Here is a 24,588-nt window from a genome sequence, read left to right as displayed (position 1 = left end):
GGAATTCCAATGCCAGAATCTCAGAACCAGAAGTTCACCTAGGCCTATCCCCTCGCTCCCTGCTGCTGGAATTCCCTCTCTGTTCATTAAGTTCGTAACAGGGTGCCTGATGGAACTTTCTATGGAGACCCATCAGAAGATGAGGATTGGATCACCGCCTTCGAATTGTAGCTTTTCTAGAGGCAGCAATTAAACAGTAATTACTCTATTGAAAGAAAGTGGCCTATTCAGCAGCATTTTTACAAACACACCACTTGCTCACACCTGTATAAACCACTTTGGATACAAATATGCATTGTGGGATATTATTCTTGGACCACACCATCCCTCTCTCAAGGCAGCTTCCTTAAGTTCGGCAGAAAAAAGTTCTGAGGTCTATTAGGATAACATGTGAAACATTCAACGTATCCATTTGCTTTTAAAATAACAGAATGTTCATTTAGTTCAAATAATTCACTTGTATTCCAAAGGACATCTTTCCTACCAGCAGGCTAGGCGGACATATATTAGAATTCCTTGCACAAATGAGGGGAAACTCTACCAAAGGAAAAAGACTGTCTTGCCAATAATTTTACGTTATCTATCTCTAAACTGGGATTTAAAACTTTTGGTCAGAAAGGTTTAGGGGTCATGTGAAGAACATAGCTTCCTTGGGGTGCCTCGGTGGCTCAGTAGGTTAAAGCCTCTGCCTTCGGCTCAGGTCATGATCCCAGGGTCTTGGGATCAGGCCCCGCATGCTCTCTGCTTGGCAGGGAGCCTGCTTCCCCTCCTCTCTCTGCCTATTTGTGATCTCTGTCTAACAAATAAATAAAATCATTAAAAAAAAAAAAAAAAAGGAACATAACTTCCACACCAGCAACAAGTGTGTCCTAGATTGAGTGTTCCATAGAAATAGAGGTTTTAATGTTTAATTCTAAAAGGAACTGTGGTCTGTGATGTCCAAAACATGATGTCGGAGTCCTTGGTCTCCTGAAGATGAACAGTGTATCATGAGGAATTATCTGAGTTCGGACTGGCATTGTAGTCAGTTATCAATGAAAATAACACACGTGTGTGTGTGTGTTGGGTATATAATTTTATACCCAACAAAGTACTTCTAGTCACACACACACACACACACACACACACACACACACACACACAAAATGCTTTCTTGTTTTTAACTGGCCATAAGCAGTGAAAGAAATGTAAATTACTTATTATGGCAATGAAATGATTTATGCACCATTAAAAGATACACCATCATTATGTAGTAAGTTGATTTTGAAACGTTCATCCTAGACTTACAGTAGTATTCTCACTGTGACAGAAGAGTCAAATAAACTATATGCTTTCAGGGGCACCTGGATGGCTTAGTCAGTTAAGTGTATGACTTCAGCTCAGGTCATGATATTGGTGTCCTGGGACAGAGCAGGCAGGATGTCAGGCTCCCTGTTCAGTGGGGAGACTACTTCTCCCTCTCCCTCCACCTCCCACCTCTGCACCACCACTCATGCACTCTCTCTCAAATAAATAAATAAAACCTTTTTTTTTTTTTTTTAAAGGCTATACACTTTCAACCTCCAATAGGATTTCAGTTCTTGGACATTTAGTTTTATAATTTCTTATGAAAAGTCCTCCTTTCTGAACTTCAGTGGCATAAAAAAGTAAATGAGTATGAGTTCAAGTGGTATGTATGATGCGTATCAATTGTAAAATTTGCATTTATTTTCCACACCAGAGCATGAACCAAAGAGGGCTGATAAAATGGTTTCATTTTTCATTTTTCTACTCTTATGATTTTGGTTACCAATCTAATTTTCTACCGTTACCTTAATTTCAGTCGATTTCTCCCCTCATTCTAGAAATTAACAAACTATTAGGTTTTTGTACACTTATCATGCTCACTTTTTATGCAAGAAATAAAAGAAATCAATCCTTAAAAATTACATTAATTCCATCCTCTGAGCACAGGTGTAAAGGTAATTTGGGTAATGAAAGCAAATGTACGAGACTGTGAACCCCTGAGGGTAAAGGAGAAGAATCTAAACATTCTCAAAACTAGAAAGAGTAAAGTTAACACTGGTCCATTTTTCTTAATGTATTGTAAACAAAAGCCACTGCTACTATTGGGAATTTTAGAAAATAGGCCTACATAGATATTCCAATGACTGTGCATGTTAGCTTTCTAAAAATTATCATATACTAACTATAAAAACTAATCTTATCTAAGGGATGATGCATGTATTTGAGCCCGAGTATTCATATCAAGATCAAAACTGTGGGTCACCTGGGTGGCTTTAGTCGGTTGAGTGTCCAACTCTTGATTTTGGCTCAGGTCATGATCTCAGGGTCATGAGATCAGGGTCGAGCCCCACATTCGGCTCTGCACTCAGCAGGGAGTCTGCTTGAGATTCTCTCTCTCCCTCTGCCCCTCTACCCCCCCAAAAGACCCAATATGTATGATTCTGAGTTATGGGATTAGAAAAAGAGTGCCCACCGCTTTGGATTATGGACTAAACCTTACTGTCGCCCAGATCACAATTTGAATGAATGAATCAAGAATGATTTGAGAGGTGTTGGAACTTCTAAGATCTTAAAGAGTCAGAAAGAGTTGTGTTTTGTATTGTAGGTTATAAATCAACAGTCCTCCAAGTGTGACTTGGGGACCCCTGGGGTCTCCTAGATCCTCTCAGGAGGTCTGCTATGTCAAGACTATTTTCACAATAGCATTAAGACATTATTTGTCCTTTACACTCGCATTATCTCATGAGTGCACAGTGGCGTTTCCTAGGGGCTAGCTGACAAGCAATGACATCATCTTTCTGGTAGTTGTAGAAGCGCATGCGCATGTGTGTATATTGTGTTTAAAACATCTTTCAATTTAGATTTCTAATATGGAAATATCAATAGATAATAACCCACACAAATCAAAGCCCTCTGGGTCATCAATCATTTTAAGTGTAAAGGCATCCTGAGATCAAAGAGTTTGAAAACAACAGGTCTATACTAATTGTAAAAAAGAATGAAAACTGTACTTTCCACAAAACCCTAAAATACACTATAAAAGAAACCTGGAGTCCTGAAGGATGTGTTTAATTGCTTAGTTTTTTCTGTACTACCCTGGGCTATAGGTTACTACGGCCTTCTTTTGTTGGGTTCTTTTAATGAAAGACATTGAAGTCTTGCCACAGGTTAGCTGTATTAGGAATCTACTAATACAGTACAAAAGTGCAATTTTGTTGCAATTTTTTTCAGGAACATTAGATAGAAGTCAGTCTCTATAGATTCTCAACACCTTTTATTTTAACCTATTATTAATTCTCCACAGTTTACGTGCTAATTCAGTATCACTAGGTGTATTCGCCATATCCTTCACAGAGTCATAAAAACCCAAATGACTTATCTTTTGATACCTATTGCAATAAGAATATATTTTCAAACAGCAACTTAGGTTAAATTAAGAAGATATACTTTTCAACAACAGTCTAACTTGGCCAATCTTCTATATTCAATTCCCAAACAGATATGACAGCGTAGAGATCTATTTAGAAGTGAAAAAAAGTAAGATAGCAACTTTAATTTCGGTCCACTGATGCCATTGTCACAAGGAAATGGGCTCACCCATTCTTTCAAATATTTTTTATTTCACTTCCTTGATTTGCTATTGGTTTACTTGTAGAGTAACAGACAATAAACTGTAAATTCCTTATTTTGACGCACAATTCACATAAATCTGGTTTCCCCAGAGCTCTAGGAGGTACAAAGCTGTCCCAGGGTCCACTGTGTCAGATGAGGATTTAAGGAATGGGTGGAGCTCTGAGTTCCTCCTTCACCCAGATCTGGTTGAAGGCATTCAATGTAAGAAATAACTACCCCTTGCCCCTTTTAAGGCTAAATGACTTTATTGTTAATGATTGTGCTCATAATGATAAAACAACTTTGTGTTTGAATCCATTCTCCTCTAACAGCTCCAACAAAATTGAACAAAAACCTGTTACTCCTATAATTTCATTAGAAAAATGAGGATAAGTATTATGCCCATTTTTCAGATGAAATAACAGAAAACAAAACAAAACAAGAGTTATTTTCTTCCACAATAAATAACATTTTTCAGGGTAGCATCCAGGTCTCTTACCCATATTTTAACCACTAGTCTATTGCCAAGAGTAATAAAACTAACTGAACATTTGTATTGTATTTTTTGGTTTGTACCTTAGATTCAGACCTCTTCAGTTCATTTATACCTAACAGCAACCCCATAAGCATTACACTTGTCTGTCAGTTCTTCGTATCTGAGGTTCAGAGACATTATGGACCCGTGCACAGTCACATATCTAGCAAGTGGACACTCAAGACTAAACCTAATGTCTTTGGGTGCCAACATTTTAAGTAGGAGGCTGTTACTGGGTAAAATTATTCTAGTCTATTAAGCGGAAGAAACCTACTAGACAAGAGTACAGCTTCTTTCTTCTCTTCCCTTCTCCCTTCCAATTCTGAGCCCCTCAGGACAACAATAACTTGGACATCCATCCAGCTTGGAGTCCAGTGGGAACAGAACATGAATTAAACAGGATCAGGGAGAACGGGCCATGACAGCGAGGTGAATGATCCCACAGTCCAATAAACCTGACCCCTAAGCCTATCACACTGGGTCAGAAGGTCCAATTATAGGTCTGTTCCAGTTCTTTTTATGATTGACAGCAGCCAGAGGCAAAATTACTTTGGTGTCTGTTAATCCAGCTTCTAATTTTCCCTTTGCCCCAATACACACAGAGCATCATGGTGGCCCAGGGTGAGTGATACTGCGAATCCAGATTTAAAATGCCCTTGTCTCCTATAAGAAGAGCAACTGAGTTCAATCCCGGTTCTCCTCATGGGGACATTACCTGCAGCTCTGTTTGGAAGAAAAACTTCTGTGGACATTGTGTGCAGTCATAGATCTTGTCTTCTTGTCCATGGGCAGAGAAAATATGCTGCTGCAACTTGTTTGCTTGAACAAACACTGAAATGATAAAAGGATGGTGAACTTTGGGTTATTTTCTCTCTGCGATGCCCTCAGTCGATGACTCCCCATGAAGAGCCCCCCCTCCCCACCCCCGACTGAGCAGCTTCAATGGCACACCTTCTGGGTGAGACTACTGGCAGGCACTGGGGAGGGCTGAGTCCCACTTTCTCATGGTTGGGTCACTGGCTTTTGCGAAGGTGCCCTCTACCAGGTGCCCAATTCAACCCAAACAGCTCCCGAGTAAAGGTTTATCGAGGCCCCGCTCCCTATAAATCTTTTAAAAATCAAGCTGAAAATTGTCAAATGCACAGCCCTGTCTGAACAGAAATGACTCTTATTTCTCAGCAACCCACAGGTTAAGAAATCATAGATGCCAAAACCCTGTTTATTGTATTTGCCTAAAGTTACAGCTAGTGAACAGTTCTCTATTTAAATGTGTTAATGCTAAAAATTATATCCCACAGCTACTCTGGGGCACTGTCTATAAATGTGAAACAGAACGGCAGGTAAATTCTCTTTGGATACTTTAAGATCAACTCAGCCTACACACTGAATGCAAGGGTTTCAATAATATAAACATGTTCAATTTTAATGACTACAAAACAAGGCCCTAAGACTGTGTAACAGTTTACCTAGGAGACATACTATTAATAATTAAATTGTATATGCCAGAGGCAGTGTTTGGGTTGGCAGAACTGACTTCTGATGGATGCCTGGTGCACCCTGACCTAAAAAAGTTTGCGTCTACAATATTAATCTGTATAGGCAGGGAAAGGATTTATTAAAGATGTTGGCATTTGACTTTGACTCCACTCTAATCATTAAAATTATTCTAATTGCCAGCCAACCTAAAATATTAGAATATTGTTCTTGTGAGTCATACATTTTAATCACATTTCTCATTACCTTAAAAAACGACTCAGATTTCTTCTCTCCCACCTAACATGCTTTATGGTGGAAGGTTTCTTTTTTTTTTTTTTTTTTAATTGTTATTTCTAAAATTACTTCAAGATATACTAAAACAATTCAGGTCTGTCAGCACAGAAAATGCAGACTGCTCATGTTTAATGCATTTTTGTCTCTTACCTACATCAACAAAAAGAAATGGTGTTTTTATACAGATTTGCAACGGCTCTCCATGTAACTTAGCACATTTTATGAGGCTTCTGGCTACAACATCAAATAACTATTTTATTGGGGGTCTTAATCATAAGGAGATCTATGACCCAGTCTTCCTGATGAAGACTTATTCTGAGCTTTTATACAGAACTCAGACTCCTGACTCATGGTATCTTGAGATAAATACTATGTCATGGTAAAAATATAACAATATATATTTTTTTCTTAACTACGGTGAACAAACTACTGGTTACCAGAGGGGAGGTTGGGGCTGGGGGAGGGGGTTGGATGGGCACAATAAGGGATGGGGATTAAGGAGCACTGGGTGATGCATGGAAGTGCTGAATCACTATATTGTACACCTGAAACTAATAAAACACTGCATATTAGCTACCTGGAATGAAATTAAAAATTTAAAAATTCAAACAAAAGCATTAAAAAAAAGGCAAGCCTCCCTTTCCCCATAAACCCAAGTATGTATTTTAAAATACAAGTTGTGGGGCGCCTAGGTGGCTCAGTCATTAAGCCTCTGCCTTTGGCTCAGGTCATGACCCCAGAGTCCTGGGATCAAGCCCCCCACATCAGGCTCTCTGCTCAGCGGGAAGCCTGATTCTCCCTCTCCCCTGCCCGTGTTCCTTCTCTTGCTGTGTCTCTCTCTTTCAAATAGATAAATAAAAAAATATAAAAAGAAAAATACAAGTTGAAAGAATTAAAATAACCAGTTCCTTGAGGAGTGGCTGATGAAATGACTGAACAAGAAAGAGCCTCACAGGCAAATGTTGAAGCCAGAGCCATCACAACACTCAAGTACTACTTATGGTAACTGGGCAATGAACGTGGCCCCTCTCTTATTTTGTTACAGGATCGAAATCTATAGGCTGAATGCAGTGAAGGTTAAGAAAGCCTGAAAGCTTGCTCTGCAGACAAAGAAGCCAGTTTTGAGAGAAGGATATATTTTTGTTTTGTTTTGCTTTTTTTTTTTGGTTTTTTTTTTTGACAAATAAGGAGGAGACATGTCCTTGAGGGGCTTGACCATCTAGTTCAAGACACATGCAAAATGATCACAGAGGATTTTCCAAAATAACTTTTGTCACTGTTGGAGGGAGTACCAGAAATGTGTGTGATCATATTTCAACCCCTGTGGGGTTCAAATTATAGTTTCTGATTTACAGTTTTTTTTTTTTTTTTTTTTTTTTGCCGCTGCTGTTGGAAACGCTAGTGCTATAGCATCCAAAAAAAGGTTTCTTCTCAAAAGCGTAAATTTGTATCAACTTCTACTTTAAAAATCCAATTTGATAGGAAATAAACGCCTCATCTAATCTGTTTTCTAGTTTCAAGAATTTGGGAGGGTTTTCGTAATATCTTTTGTATTTCCTATGGGGAATGTTACAAAATTCTCCACGTTTAAAAAACAAGACATGGGCTGGGCAGCATGGCTGCTGTTCTAGTCAGACGGCTTGCAACTCAGAAAACGCTCTGAGCAGGCATTCTCTGTCTGGGTGACCTTTTAACACCAAGAGGAGAAAAGTGAACAGAACATGGATGTCGTTTTCCAGATGGAAAAGTGCAAAGTTCTGCGGGAGCTCGAAATGCCATTTGTTCATTCTGACAGTTAACCTCCCTGCCCATTTGAGCCTTTAAGTAGGCGGCCATCAATAATGCTAATCAGCAGAAATCAAACATCTTCTCCCCAAATTGAACTGAAGTCCTGTCCGCAAAAGGCCGTAGCAGTGGGGAGACGCCTTGGTAGGAAAGACATGATCCGGCCATGGAGCTCTCTAGAGTTTCCTACCTGTGAAGCAGACAGGGCACTTGAAGGTACCTCCCATCCCTTCGAAGCTGTGCTCTATCAGATGGCACTGGAGTTTGGCGGGGGAGTCAAAGGTCTGGCTGCAGAGTTTGCATTCGTGGTTCAGTCCTTCATCTGTTAAGGAGAACATGAGCAGAAAAGTTGAAGCTCACCGCCTCTTTAATAGACGTGAATTCACTATAATGGCACACATCAAACTACTTCTGTCACTGAATAGAAATATATAGTAGTGTATAAGGTTGTTGGTTATCCGTTCACCTTACCTATGCATTTATAGCAACTTAAGACATTTCTGGAATTTAACCTCCAAAGATAAACAGAAGGTAGGGTTTGATTTAGGGGAATGCATTTTGTTCAGCTTTTAAAGCGTAATTAGATATCACTGATAAGGCATCTCCTTTCCACAATCATGTTTTTATGGCTGTGCATTTAGAAAGTCCTAAAGTAATGGACCCGCAGAAAAATGGAGCCCCTCTTCCTCAGGCCTCTTCTCTGGTTTACTTAGAAGGTTCTACAAGTTTCTATTTCTAACTATAAGGTTTTTAGTGGTATTCCCACAAACTTTCTTTTTCTATGCCCAAGATGTTCAGGCAATTTTGAATTATTATCAATGCTTATAGCATATCCTATAAATGCTTTATTTTTTCTGCATGGGACTCTTGGTTCCCCATATCTTCTCGGTTCAGTGCTCTCTCTACTTTATGAGACAGTTTTAATTTTACCCTGTGATCTAGACTGCCTTTCTCCAAAGGAACATCTATGAGCTCCAAGCTCACTCTTGTCTAGTCCTGGATTTTTCTTTGCTATCTTAGGGACAAGATGGCAGAAAAATATTCTGATGTAATAATAATTGGTACAAAATGTGCAGCTTCTGTTGTTGATCGACACCATTATTTTTATGTTGCTTTTGCCTCATTAAAATGTTTCTAAAATATTTAAGTAGTTAAAGAATTTACTTAATTCTTTAACTAAAATTTAAGAATTATTTCAAATTGCAATGATAAATGAAAACCAGTAACGCTAACACGAACAACTCACATTTCTTTAGTTTTCTGTGTTGCAGATACTGTTGTTCTACATGCCCACAGATAGACATTCATTTAACAACTATGATTAGTCCCATTTTATAGATGGGAAAAATGAGGCCCAGAGAGTTTAAGTGATATATATATATATATATATTTTTTTTTTTTTTTTCTGAGTCAGAGGCAATATTTGATGGAGCTAGAACTGAGCTCCAGGCATCCTGGCCTCAAGGTCCAGGACCTTAGCAAATAGACGGCCATACACCAATGACTCCCAGACGACGTCTCAGAGAGAGGAAGGGCTAAGAGGCTGTGATTTAACCCAGCCTGTTACAAGTTACACTTTTATCTTCTCCTATTTGCAGTGATTAAACATGTGATTAAGGAACATGAGTGTCAGATATTCTTGGGCTAGGAAATGAAAGACATATTCACACCGTGGGGCTAACAAGTCTATCCCCCAAACGTATCTTCTCCCATGGAACCCAAGTGCACGTGGAAGTCCTTCACCAGCTGCTATTACTGGCAACACAAAGGGTCAATTACAAAGTGAATTATTATTAGCTAACTAGGAGTAAAATCACTCCATTTGTATTCCTAATCTTTTTCTCACACAAGTATGAGTCTTTAGAAGCAGAGGATTGGAATTTGTAAAAAGAGAAGCAAAGCACTAATTAAGCCACCCAGTACTGTCTACATTTCACAAGAGATAAAAACCTACTCTGTATTTGGGTGGCACAGTAAATTCCTTGATTATAATTATGTAAGAAGGAGTTTAATTGTGCATACTGACATGACAAGGGGTTATACAAAAAGCTTTAGGGATTATATAAGATCAAGGGGTTTTCATCTGTTCCTTTCTCTCTCTCCCTCTCTTTTTTCTAATCCTAAAGTCACCAACATTTTCCCAAATTTTAGATATTAAGAAATATCAGGAACACAATTTATTGTAGAGAACTGGGTCTGTAAGTTGATTAACAGAAATAGTTGCCAAATTTAAACGTTTTCTCTTTCCTCAATGTTGCATACCTTACTTGGGTGATAGGAAGGTAACCAAGAGTTCAACTTTCATCTTTAACTTGTGTGTTTGGCACAAGAACCAAGATGTGGTCTATGGGTGTGAGCAGGTACACACACTTGTTCCAGAATTCTTAACCTTACAATATTTGTGAAGAAATATATATAAGCCTTGTTGGCTTTCTAGGAGATAATGACTGACTGTTCTGCAAACACAAAGTGAATTATGCAAGTTAGATCTATGTTTCTTGACTATGAATATTTTGTTTGGAAAACTAATAGGATAAATACACATGTGTATGACTACAAAGAAAACATCCTTATCAATTTTTATTTATTTCTTACCCTGAGAACAGAGAAGTGCTATCCCAAAACATTACATGATCCAAACTTAGTCAAGTGAATTTACAAGAAGGCGACACATAGTCATAAAGCATTTACACATTATTAGGGCAGACTTAGTTTTCATGAATCCCGAATTCCGTGAAGGCACTAAGTGATGGCAATGATCATAACAATAGCTTCCAGCATTTTCAGAACTCTTTATAGTAAACAGCACATTTTAATATTGAAAAAAAAAAAAAAAACAAAACATGTTGGGTGTTCTACCTGCCTCTCATTTTTAAGTTACACAGAGGTCTTTTGCAGCAAGTAACTTTTCCTAGCTACTTGAGCAGGACGGAAAATGCATCTGGATTACTACACAGCAAATGGTAGATAAGCAAAAACCAGTGTGCTCCAAGCTAGACAGGGCACACTATCTACGCATTTCTCCCACCTTTATTAACTTCCCTACTCATTTTCCCCGTGCTCACACTTGATTATTTCCACAGGGCCGAATGGATAATGAATGAGAGAGACAGGACGACCCAAACCATTTTACCACTGAATAACAGAACTCATTTTGTATTTTTTTAACTAAAGAAGGGGGCAGAGATAGTAATGGCAAACTAAGAAAACATATTTATAATAAGAATTTCAAAGGTTTAACCTTACTTAGAGTCTCTGTTGATGTCTGCTCTCATACATTCTCTATTAACATTGTGTGGTGAAGAGCAGGGTCTTAATTTTCAAAGAAGTTCTAAAAAATCCTTGGTACTGGGGGGGAATCTACCTCAGGTAAGCCCTGCTTCCTTTCAAAACGGAGCTTCTCTCCTCTTGCTAGCTGGTAGGAGTGGGTAAGGAACTGGAAAGTTGCATTGTGGTTTTAATTTAAAGTTGACGTTCATGAAGTGTCACTATCAACACCTCTGATTTCGGGTAAACTTGAGCCTCGGGCTCAGGATTTTGCCGATAGAGCTACAACTTGTACCTTGTCTTTTTATCTCCCTTCTTCCTAAAGGTGCCAAAAGCCTAAAAATTCAATCAAAGTAACAATTTCTGCTCTCCGGAAAGGTAGCAGCTGACAGTAATTGGATAATACAGTCTGAGTCATTTATTAAAAAGAGATTCTGAGTCAATTGATTTAATAACCATTACAATATTCCATTAAGGATATAATAGGCTAGTGCAGACCTATTTTTTTTTATTGAGTTATAGATGAGATCTATAGGTGAAATTTCTAGATTTTTCTTCCCTTTTTGCTTATCTATAGTCTCCAGATTTTCCACAATGAGTATAATTTGCCTTTGTAGGTGATTTTAAAAGTTAAAGACTAAAAAGCACTACCCTCTCTAAAGCCAATTACAACACTGAAATTCTGATGGCCAAAAGGTTACAAAGGAAATGGGCAATAGAGGGCTCAGTGGGTTAAGCCTCTGCCTTTGGCTCAGGTCATGATCTCAGGGTCCTGGGATCAAGCCCCGCATCTAGCTCTCTGCCCAGTAGGGAGCCTGCTTCCCCTCCACTCCATCTGCCTACTGCTCTGCTTACTTGTGATCTCTCTCTGTGTCAAATAAATAAATTAAAATCTTAAGAAAAAAAAAGGGAAATGGGTAATAGTATGGAGGACAGAAAAATTCTAGTTCTGAACACTAGGCTGAAGACTATTCTAGTCAAGTACATATGAGAGCACGGAAAGGGAGGAAGAATCATCAGAGTGTAGATCAGACAACTGAATGAGAAGAATATGGAGCTTTCATTATAAACTTGCCTCTTTCCAGAACAAAGAGAAAAACCCTATTTATTGTATGCTGATGGAGGGGAGAACAGCTGAGGCCAGCACTGTTGGTCCAAGGTCAGGAAGGGCAAGAGTGAAGCTGTCACCACTGAGAACATGTTGGAGGCCAGCAACTTTCTGTCCTGGTGAACCACTTGAAAGCAGGATCAAAGATGGCATGGCTATCATGGAGAAATAATTTCCCATGTATAGAAATTTCAGCTCAAATAATTACTTCCATTTGTTAATCTGCATTTAAGTGTGAACATAAATGTAAACAGGAATTGAGTCTACATAGAAGACACTGATGCTCATGTAAATATTTACTCCACTATTAAATGTTTCAAAGGAAAAGAGTCTGAATACTTAATTGCAAGTTACAACCTCAATGCTTGGGTAGGGAACGGGATGATCATTTACAAAACTTTCTGCTCTAAGAACAAAATCTGTTTGTCAGAGGCCAGTTCAAAGGGAAATGATCATTTCTATCCCTCCAATTTATAAAACGTGGACCAACACAGCTATTAATCAGTCAGCTTTGTAACAGAAAAAAAATGAGAGTTGCCATTTGGATGCTCAAGCACAACTCAAGTTATAAGCTCCAACATGGCAATTGTTAGCTTAACAGAAGACACTGACATTTCAATATAAGCTTTAAACAAGAGAAACACTTTAAGCAGCCTCCAGACTGTGTGTCCCATGTTTATACTCCTTTTCCTTCAATAAAAACAAAAATCTAGAGCAGCTACAAGCAAATGTTCGGTGGTTGACTTACACGCAGCTGTTATCCCGGGAGTCACTGGGGGCCCCGTTGTATCGTCTGATCAACACTGCAGCCATTATGGAGGACCAATTTGTAACGGTTTCTAAGTAAAACTCCTTCTCTTATTTACCCTCGAGACTGGCCGGAAGGGTCCTCCAGCCTCTTCCACTGCATAAATCTATAGGCTAAAGTCCAAAGATACAAACCCCTCTCAGTGCATCATCCTAGGGCAGGGGCCATACTTAAAAGCTCTGATCTGACTGCGTGTATACCCTGCCCTTGGAATCCAAACAGAGGAATCAAACGCCCTGCAGGTGTAATTTTTCCAGTTCGAACGCATATACCACTATATCCTTATATATGTATTTTTAAATCCAAGAAAACTATGCCCTAAACCAATTCCCAACCCCCAACTCTTTACTCGGCTTCTCTTCCCTGAGTTAATTTCCAAGCACACATTTATAAGCTAGGGGTCTGAGGAGTAACAAAGAAAAGCCACACATGACAAAACTCACCCCTCGGCTACGTTGGCTCACCCTAGAAACCAGGAGGAGAAAAATAGGCAGGCTGTACTGTAATTTGCCATGCACACAGCCATCGCGTCTCTCTAGGTCCACAGCGCTCAGGCCACTATGATTTGTTGTATTCTACACGGCGCATACTTCACGCCCGCAACACAAACACGCAGGGGTGCTAATTTGGCGATGGAGACTATTACTTAGGACTCAAGGTCTGCCAGTAGATCAGTCATCAAGCTCCCAAAGTCAGACTGAATTTGAGAGCCCTGAATATTACGTGAACCCTTTCCCACCCTAGCTAAAGAGCTCTGTCTGTTCCATTGCATAGTGCAACGTGAAAATGAAGACTGACACCAGCTCCTTCCTGGATTTTCTCACTGGCAGTACAGGAACGTGGGCCACCGTCAGGATTTCTATGCCACACAAGAGAGGAATATGAGATCCAAGCGTAAGACACACCGGAAGAGAGAAAGGGCGTTGGGGATCCTAGGAGTAAATGAGCAGCAGGTGCCTCAACACTGACTAGCCACACGTGCCACCCTCAGGTGTCCCGAGAAAAGCCAAATGATATGCATCCCGTGTGTCTCAGCCAGAATTTTATTTCAAGGAGCCCTACAAGGTGCAAGGTTGCATTTAACTCAGTTATTCCCCGGTTTTGGCCCACGGTCTTAAAGGCTACAATGCTTTTGGACTTTAGAAGCAAAGCCACTGATCCTGACACTGTTATTTCCTGTCTTGAACTTCTCATTATCAGCAGGGCTGGAGCAGGAAATGATTCAGCTGGGGTAGGCTGCATTGTACCCAGCAGATTTTAAAGAGCCCAGGGGCTGCCTGGGGCCCCATAAACATCAGCAGCTTGGAAACTAGCAGGAGGTCCAGGTGGGCCGGGATGGGAGAGGCAGGCAGTGGGATTTTAGATGCTCTGAGATGCAGTATTGTCCAATTCCTTGGCTATTATTATCGGTCGTGGGTATTAGTTATTTGAACACGCTCGTGTAGGAGAAAACACGGGAACACTGTTCAAACAATACATAATAAAACAACCCACTAAAAAGTGGCTTCCTTCCACCTGTGGGGACTCAGCAGCAATATTTTGGCACACGTCTCAAAGTAAGGATGAGCATGTAGACGGAAGATATCTTTCAAACCTGACCAGTATGTTGGCCCCTTCAGGTCATCAGCCTTCTCTCTACTTTTCCTGATCGAAACAGGAGACCACAGTGGAAGCCTCAGAGAAAACATACAGTGCCAGCAAATAGCTTTAAACTTAAAAGTCTGGGCTTCAAGTGTTTTCATTTAAGAAAAAAAAAAAGATCAGTTTTTGGTAATCCACTGATAAAATCACTTTGAGCTCCACTCACCCCTCTCCATAAGAAAAAGCATTCCTAACTAAGAAAAGAAGAAAGAAGCATATGTTTTTCAATAAAAATACTATCAGCCCTGAAAAAGGCAAGGATGGGGAGAGGGTTGAGAGCGTGGACTAAGACCAACTTAAGTCTGAAATACACGCCTTCAATTTCTGTCTGTAGAAAAGAGAGTGGCTTTAAAAAAAAAAATTAGCTTGTGGTATAAAGCTTTAACTTCAGTATATGCTGCTACATTGCACAGAAAGAGATCAATTTTCCCCCTTTTCTCTGCTCACTTGAACACATGAAAGTAACTCTTTTCTTTTACAAAGTTTTCACCACCTAATCTTCAGTGGTGCAATGTTCTCTGCTTGACAGCAAGTTTCTGACCACACGAAACAGTATAAAAACTTACTTCCCTTTGCATAATAATTAGACATACAAGATGATTGGAAATAGTATGTTTCTAATTCAGTAATGCATTTCATCTCTTGCCTTGCCTGCTAAAGAGTGGGGGATGGCAGCCCAGGACATCTCAATACAAGGGAGTGCCAAACACGAAGTTTGGGGTTATTCATCAATTTGTGCCACAAGGCAAGTTTTAGGAGGGCAAGGGCTTTTTGTCTGTTTGGTGCACTGATGTATGCCAAGTATCTAAAACAGGACAGGGCCCATAGCTGGGATGCAATAAATATTGAATTTATGGGGAAATACACACTTAGCTGGTCTGACATCTAATTTCAATCAGAACAAAAACACCAAAGCAATATTTATTATTTATCAATTGTTTTCTTTGCCTTTTCTTTTTACGATTTTATTTGACAAAGAGAGAAAGCACACAAGCAGGGGGAGCGGCATGTAGAGTAGGCAGAGGGAAAAGCAGCAGACTCCCCACCAAGCAAGGAGCCCGATGCGGGACTCAATCCTAAGACTCTGGGATCATGAGCTGAGCCGAAGGCAGATTCTTAACTGACTGGGCCACTGAGGCGCCCCTACCATTGTTTTAAACATTTGCTCCGTTCCCTTATACATTAAGTCCCATGCAATGACACATTTGGACTAACCAAATTCACCCTATAGTGCTTGCCTTCATTATTTCCTGAAATACGATAAAAATCCTCTGGTGACTAAAACATTAGCAAAGTATAAATGGTCTTATCTGACAGTTGATCTTGGGCAAGAAACTGATGAGCCCAAATCTTAGCCCTTCAAGAGGAAAAGCATTATCACGCATTTTATATTTGAAATACCGAAAAAGAACCTTGCGTAAGAAGGGATAATTACCTTTTATTTTCCCCAAGTCAACAGAGAAGGCTCAGCATCACACATCCATGAGCCCATAGTTATGTTTTTAAACGATTTTTATTAATAGTTCTGTATTCTTCCCTTATAAAGCTCCCTTCTTTTAACTAATTGGTTCAATCAGATGTATGCATTGATTACACTCTTTACCTAAAATTTCTCTTGCTGGATATTAAATGCCTGCTATTAATGCCCTCACATCTGAGACCTCTGGCACTGGTTTAGCAAAGGTGTATTCACCTCCGAGCACTGTACGGAAGAAAACCGCAAATTGGTAAAATCGAAAGAGGACAGTTCATGCAGCATAAGCTAAGTAGAACCTGCTTTAAAGTTAAATCTATCAGGAAAACATCTTGGAGGACTGAGACAGTGCAACAGTCAATATTAATTCTGCACAGCGGTGGGCCAGCTGCGGGAGCCACACGCTGGACACAGTTCTCATCAGGTATGTGCTTGTGTTACTGTTGCTGGCTTTATGGTAAAGGGTCAGAGCCTTTTCTTTTGTTTACCTTCTTCCTCTTGGCATAAAGCCACTTGTTATCTGAAGGAGAAAGTCTCCAAAAGCTGAAAAGCTGTTCATCTTTGCTAGAAAGCATGCCTTGCAATTGCAGATGATTTTAAAACAAAAATAAAAACAAGACTAAACAAAGAAATGGAACAAGGTTCAGCAGCTTCTGCAAATATCATGGATCTCAACAATCCTGGGTCTTTGTTTTTTTTTTTTTTTTAGCACCCACAGGTTCAAGACAAGAAACTAGTCAGGCATTTCCAAAGCTAATTGTCTTTCGAGGAAACTTCTGTTATGGACAACTTTTTGCCAAGTCATCTAAGCTGTGGCGTTTAGAATCAGGGTTCACCACTGAAGCACAACTTGAAGGGCCGATGGGTGGCGTGCGAAGGTAGGAAAGGGGCAAGGTATCTCAGATCTCCAGGGGACCTTATCCTGCTCCTTCTACTTGGTGGCAGACAATATGAAGAAAATCCTAAGCAGCAGTGCAAAAATCAGAATACTGCACATTATTTGCAAATGACTCACATTTTTATTGTTCTATTGGTGTGACCTTAGAAACTCGGCCTTGAAGAATAAAAAAAGGTAATGGCGCAATAAGTGCAGTAAGATTTCTAAAAACAGTTTATTGGAAATGTGCTGTGAAACTTGAATTCTTCTAATCAAACGATGCCACCCCTTAGAGAAATTTTCCTGGGCATTATTAAAGTGATATACTGCAGTACTAGTTAGAGCTCCATAACCTTTAAATTGCCTGATTGTAATTAAGGCCACTAGTTTTATTTAGGAAGGTTCAAGGAGGCTCCATTTAAGTTGGCTTAACTAGTGTGAATTTAATGTCATGCTGCCAGAAGGCAAAGGAGCTCTCTGGCCTGGCTGTTCCGTGGCACAGGCAGCTGTGGGGTCATGAATTCTAAATTAAGCCCAGATTTAAAGAAACTACAGCTATCAGGACGTAGCTGGGTGTGTGCAAGTACGCATCCCCGTGGTAGCACGTGTGCATCACTTGTTCTTCCATCCATCCATTCATTCATTCACTCCTCTGGCAGTTTCCCCATCTGGGAATCTAAATACGTTTGATTATTTATTGCATGAGTAGAGGGGGTTTATAGTTACCCTTAAAGGCATAATGACAGCTCTCACTGAAAGGTGGGGCTTAAGACAATGTCCAATCAGCATTAATGATTTAAAAGAAAATGCGCTTGTAACAAAGTTGTAAAGGAGGGAACGTTGCTCGCACTATAAAAGAAATCCTAGGCAGGAAAATTTACAGTTAGTTGGATGAGGAGGAAAGGAAGGGGACTGTTTGGACAGGGCCGCGAAATGGAGCACTGAGCATAACATATAAACTTCATCAAAAGGGCAGCAAATCAAGGACTGAAAACAAAAGATAAGAGAAAATGAAGGTACTCGATGCACAGACTAGCAGAAGCAAAGAGTAACAGCAGAAAGAAAACACTTAAGGATTTGACCCGTGTTCAAAATTTTACTGGATGTGAGCTCACAAACATTCATCTCTGGATAGAAGGCTGGCACTTTTCTGTAGCTCCAACGGCAATAATGATAAATGAATTTCTGTACAGCCAAGCGGCTCAAGCCGCCAACTACGTTACCACTATATAATTAATAACAATAAGCTATTAAAGAGAACAGCAGGTTACAACTATAAGGTGTCAAAATATATTAGCAAAGGAGAAAGCTGCAACAACACACTTAAAAGAAAAATAAACGTAGAGTGTGTGAACCTAGACACTGGCTTCTTTCGTGCTCTATTGTAGATAAAGCTTTTATGCTTAAAGAAAAATAGAGGATGGCATAAAACTACTATAAGGTGATTAACGTCCCTCCAAAAGCAAATAACGCTCCCAGGGCTCAGAGAAATCTGAAAAGTGATATGGGAAACATGATTGTGAGGGCCCGGGAGAGTTGGCTGACCATGATTTGGTGTTATCCCTTTACTAAGAAATATTCTAATAGATACCTCCCTAAACTGTATTTGTTGGCCCAAGTATGTTCAACGATCCCAGAACATTGTGCTTTTTTAGTGTAAAATGAAGAAGCAATAAACCAGGAATGCGTAGGGGGAAAAAATGAAAGGGTAAATGTTATGTAATTGGCTAAATGCTGGGATGTTAGCTAAAGGTTAGAAGTGGCCATGGAGACGATCTAATTAACTACGGACTTGTTTAAAAGATGAGAAAATTGAGACTAGAGTAACTGACACACTCATGATGGCAAAGCATTTGGTCATGGTCAGTGCCAGAATTCAGTGTGCTCGAAGCCAACACCACACCATCCCGCCAAACCCTCACTTAAAAAAACCTTCCTCCTTCTTAAGTACAGTGATTTAAGTTGTTAGTTAAGCTAAGTAGGTTACTGTCTTTCTAGATCTCTTAGGAGCGTGTGAAGAGTTCTTTCCATTTCCATGCCTCCTGGGCACCCCTTTGCTCCTGGACAAGACAAAGGCTGAACTGATTCCAGTCCCTTTTACCTTTATCAATTACTCCCCCACTCTGCCCAACCACGGTTAGATCTCTCTTGCCCTTGTTGGGAGTGCTCCTATCCCTTCAGAAGCAAAGTGAAGCCTTGACTAATACGCAGCTCCTGTCGGTTATAGAAAGTTAAACTCCCTTTTTCTCCAGATTCTGCAGAAGAGTGAGGAACACCATTCTTGGTAAAGCGCTTTGGTCTGAGCTGTCAGTATGAAAGAAACACTTGTGATTCAACCCATGATGGAGAAGGCATCCATGGTGGAATGTTGATGTTTTCTCTCAATGGCCAATAAGCTCCTGATTTGGTTAAACCGTCACCTGACACCCTATAGAGACTGGCCTGGAGCTTTCCTTTATGGAATTATAATTATTCAGAAACAAAGACTGATTTCCTAATTCTATTCTGCCTACAGTTAATTATACTTCTTTAAGTTCCTGACCGCATTCCCTGATATGGTACTAAATTGAGTATCTGAGAAGAAACTGGAACTGCACGCATATTCCTAAGTGTGTGGCTTACTAAAAAGGTAATGCCATAGTTATGTATGGAAAATAGGTTAGCTCAATATGTTCCTAACCTACTTTCCTCTCTTGGGCATCATTCTGGATACACCAACACATTTAGGCACTATATGCTGAAGCTGAGATGTTACTGGCATACCAATGAATCACGCTCACTTCTATTTCCTTCTGTCTGTTTCCTGTCAGTCAAGAGGCAAGTGAGAGATTATTATCTATTGAGATAGGAAAACAGAAGGAAGAGGAGAGGCAGAGAGGGAGGGAAGGAGGGAAAGGAGGTATGTCAAAAGATTGATGTTGTAACAAAGATTTCTCTCTGATTTCTACTTAGCTAGGAAGTATAGTGAAGTTCAGATTCCTAGGTGTTGTGTTAGGTCGAAAACCCTATGAAACGGGCCTAACAAAAACCACGCATTAGTTAATAAGTGTATCTGTTAAATGAAGAATGAGACATAATAATTAAGGATTGCTCCTTCTTAGATAGCAATTCCTTCCATTACCTTCTGCAAAGCTATTAAATATTTCTAAGTCTATAATGCCAAATTATAAAGATGCTTAGGGCACAATAAATGTTTAATCCCCTATCTTTATGACAATTTTTCTAAAACCTGAACCAGCTCATTCCAGATCTGTTCTAAAAATTTAAATATTGTATACTGTGTCAGTATTTTTAAAAAGGCTGATAATTTTCTGACCCAAAAGGAAATCTATTGAAAAAAAAATCACTAAAATATCTATCAATGGCTTTAAACATTTTATATATTTAAAAGGTCGGCTTAGCCCCTGTGTGATGTGATGCAATCAGCATAGAATTCCAATGCTATCTTGAGCAATTTAAGTAGAAATCTGATACTTGATTATAACATTTATGTCCTTTCTGAAAATAAATCATATTTAGCTTACTTATCAGTTTCATTCTCAGTAAAGAAAAACATAAAGGTTTAGGATAAAAGGTAACCTACGGTGATGGCTTGGCCTTCTACTCTTCCTTTGCTTTGAAAAAGCAGAAGCAATGTTTGGTTTCTTAAACACAGAGATTAGCATGAGAGTTTTTATATCTGACAATCTTAAGAAAAGTAAATACTTTGTATAATACTGTAGGATAGTAACTGTTGGATGAGATAGGAGGCGAACAATCTGACATGAACCAGCAGAGAAACTTCTTTTCTGAATACTGGAGGACAGACAGCTCAGAAATTAAAACAAGAGTAAGAAAATACAGACTAGCAACGTATGAATGTACAAAAAGGAACAAAGGGCAGTAAAGATTTTTAGCATATTTTCAGCTAATCACAATAACTGACCATGCAAAGATACTTAGGTGAGAAGAATGCCCAGTAAACAAATACATTGTATGCCTTGGAATGGGAAGAGAAGTTTCCTTAATTAAATGCTGGTCCAGGTACTTCAAAGAAATAAAAATAAAATAAAACTTCAGAGAATTAGACATACCTAAGACAGTCACAACACCTTTCCGCGCAAACACATGATCAGCGAGCATCTTGACCTGACGAGTTCATTATGAGCCTCCTTATTCTACCTATTAGCACCCATAATACAGGTGGACACCGTCTCAAAAGGGGACAGCCTGAGCAAGGGGAATGATGCAATCAAGCGATACCCAGGGGACCTGGAGTCTGGGCATCTGTCTTTTGAAATGAATATTAGAAATTTTGTCTTAAAGTGATAACAGCAGGGAAATTCCAAATCAAACTAGTCACTGTGGCCTGAACTCACCCGATTAGGTCTACATATTACCTCATCTACTGCAAAAGATCATACTTTGTGCTCAGGCCAACATAACTTCCAAGCATAAGAAGTTGAATGGAGTGTCTACATGGTGCCAACTCTGTCCCCACCCCCTTCTGAAAGTCCCTCATGAAAGAGGCTCTTATCAATACTAAGTCAATTACAGTGATACATTTTCCTCTCCTTACCTCTACCGGAGGATGACTGTGAGTCGCCTCCATGTAGTTACATAGCATTTCGTAATTTTCAAAACCCGTGTGGCGTGGGTGTATACAGATTGATTCCCAGTTAATCTGCTTATAAATGGGTTGGTCTAAGGAACTCAAATCCTAAGAAGATCCTACCTAGTTTGCTCAAAGTCACATGGGTAGTTACTGTGAGGAGTGGGCTCTAATCTGAGTCTAGAGTCCAGATTATGGAGAAGAAAAATAATTAAATTTCAATGTGTCACCAAGTTTTTAGTTAAGTCATCTATGATAATTAGTTTACTAGGTCCCTGTGCTCAGGAAGGCTGGAGAACACCCAGCAGCTTGTAATGATAATATGTGTTTAGTTAAGACAATGAATCACAGTAGGGAGAAAAAAATTAGAAAAATGTACCTTCAGCAGAGATTTTTCTGATTATCTTACTGGTTTATCTTAGTGCCCTTTTAAGGTTTGAGGCCAAACATGTGATGGTCTTTTCCTTTTAGGTTATTTTCAAATTTATCAAGATTGAGTTCAAAACTTGGCATACAAAAATCTGACGAATTCTTAAAGAAATAACATATTTCAGTTTTGCTGGTATCGGTGAGAAACCCGATATGATTCATTTTATTAAGTAAATCTGTTGCCGAAAACCGAAAAAAGTCATTATTGTCAAACTGTGTGAAGCAAGGCAGAGTCATTTGTTTCTCAACAAATGGTACCAGTTACAAAAGCTGTTTTCTCTTCCTCATGCGGAGATTTTCACATAGACTGTTAAATATAACCGACTGAGTTGATTTGGAAAATACCAAGAAAACCATATACTGTGCAGCTCAAATGATTGGAGCTAACAAAAACAAACAAACCCTCCCCGGCCCCCAGAAATGTAAATAAAAAGTTAGATTTCCCTGTACTACATTTGATTGCATTAATTGATGTTAAAAAAAAAATCTGTTGAAAATAAAGCCCAGCAGTAGCATTTTTCTTTCCTAAATCACAATAGCAGCACATTACAGACATTACCAAAAGGTCCCCTGGTACGACTCTAAAGTTCCACTCTGAAAGTGAACGCACGTACTGTGAGCTCTCCGCTTTCATCTCTACCCTCCCAAACATGTCAGAAAGCAGGTCACAAATGCAATCGAGCCTCTTTGCACGCTGATTAAATATTAATTTCGAAGAATACTCAGAGATGGGATGGTCAGCCACTAAATCCCGTTTCATTTATAAAAACAAACAAACAAACAAACAAACAAACAAAATCTAATTCTAAAATAGGGTTTGAGCTCTGGTTTGAGCTCATAGCAAGGCAGCTTGCTAGGACGGAGTCCGGTTTATAATCCGTCCTTGTTCCACTGTCACGGAGGTTGTGGCCGCAGTGAAAGGACAATTCCGGAGCCTTGTGGCAGGCACTGGGTAGGCCTGGCATCCTAGCCAATGCAGACCTCCACCAAGGGCTTCCGCTGACTTCTGCTGCCATGGGAAGAAGAGGTCGTCTTTATAAAAGTCACCGCAGATATTGTCTACAAAGCCTCTCTTCCCATGCTCCATGGTGGAGGGATTTTTAGAAACTCAGGCTTTGGAATCCCTTGCTAGGGCGTGAGCTGCCCAACCCTGCCATGGACAAGCGATTTGATCTCATCTGTGTTGTCTCATCTTGCCTTTGTCTAACCTTGGGTCCAAAGGGGCCGCCAAGTCCTTACCTCATGGGGCTGGGTGGCAGGGGAGACAACTGAGATCCTCTCTATCGAGTATCTGGCCCAATGCCTGGCTTCTAGAAGGCACTCTGCAAATATCAGTTATTTCTGCTACTCAGCATCAAAATTTTGGTCCCTTTGTTGAAATATCTTATATATCAAGTGTTTTAACTCTTCAGACTTCCTTGATTGCTTTCGTTCCCATGTATTTCTCCTGCCCTCCTCCACAGAGAAAAAAGGGGGAAGATGGAGAAGAAGCCAGAGGGTGTGGGGCTGAGAGGAGCGTGGTTTCAGTGTGTTTAGACGGAGGAGAGAGGGCAGGTCAGAGCTCCATGGAGGTTGTTTTCTCCTCTATGGTCAGTTCTGTTATCTGTCCCAGAGCAGTTCTGCATCTTAGAGGACTTGAGAGGTAGACAGGGGCAGAGACACTGAGAAGACTCAGCAGAGGGCTGTCAGTGGAACTGGGAAAGGCAACATGGCCTTCGGAACCAAGGGGCCTGCCTTCTGGGCCCTCAAGGCTCCTGGACATTGGCCAGGGCTGTCAAGAGCAAGGGTAGCCTTGGTTGGGCTCATAGACATGTGGGATTCTTTGGGCAGATTCAGCAGAGAACTTTTGTTAGTTTTTTAACGTAACCCAGACATGTATGAGGAAATCTCAGCATATGGTAATGATAAACTTCAAAACAATACCCAGAAGATGTTAATGCTCTTAAATTCTCCACTTTTTGAAAAACCTCTTCCTCTCAAGGCATTGCCATAACAATACTGGCTATTGTTTTTCTCCTTCATTCTTCTCATCTTCTTCTCCTCAACCCAACTGGGCATGTTGTATGTATGTGTGGGGGGATGTAATGATTTAGATAATCTCTCAGCATATTTGTTGCGATGACAGAAAATTAGTTCCCAGATGAGGAAGAAGAGTACAGCTTATGTGGAAAAAACTCACACCATTTGCTGTTCCTCAGGCCTTAGTCCCTAGCCAAGCCTTTTCCTCTCTCCCTCAGGATTCATTTCTCCTGTGAAGTCCTACCCTACTTTACAGGATTCCTAGGACATTTACCACATTCTCCCCCACAGCATAAAGACATACCTTTTTATTCTCCCACAAATACATTCCTTCTTGATGATCCTCCTTATCATTTACTAGGTTTCTTCTCAAGGCAACTCTTTTCTCATCATTGTTGAATGATGAACAGAAGGAAGGAAACGAGAAAGGAAGGGAGAGGTTGAGGGAGGTAGGAAGGAGCCAGATGTGGGAAAACACTGCGCTGTGAGAGATCCTGAGTCCACCTCTGGCCTGGGCATGAGTAGATGGTTGGCTCTTCTTTGTATCCCCAAATGATTCAACACGTAGTGAAGGAGATCTTTTCAAATTCCTACCAGTCCTCAGCCAGTGACATGCCTCTTGCCTAGCTTTGACACTTTTGATCAACCCCAAAAGGTAAAAAATAA

General features: G+C 40.0%; 1 protein-coding gene across 7 annotated transcripts in view; it reads right to left on the bottom strand.

Annotated features, from left to right (window-relative positions):
- ZNF521 (zinc finger protein 521) overlaps nucleotides 1–24,588 on the bottom strand; it is a 278,317-nt gene that overhangs the window by 22,020 nt on the left and 231,709 nt on the right. For all 7 annotated transcript variants that reach the window (XM_082698697.1, XM_082698691.1, XM_082698694.1 and 4 more), the window contains 2 exons: nucleotides 7,899–8,030; nucleotides 4,869–4,984 (listed from right to left, as the gene is read on the bottom strand). In XM_082698697.1, the coding sequence (XP_082554823.1) occupies nucleotides 4,869–4,984; nucleotides 7,899–8,030 (248 nt within the window). The remainder of the gene's footprint in view (nucleotides 1–4,868; nucleotides 4,985–7,898; nucleotides 8,031–24,588) is intronic.

Source organism: Mustela nivalis (assembly GCF_964662115.1).
Source record: "Mustela nivalis genome assembly, chromosome: 14".
In the NCBI taxonomy this organism is placed as follows: Eukaryota; Metazoa; Chordata; class Mammalia; order Carnivora; family Mustelidae; genus Mustela; species Mustela nivalis.
Note: the sequence above shows the minus strand (reverse complement) of the source record. Positions and strands in the feature narration are given on the sequence as shown.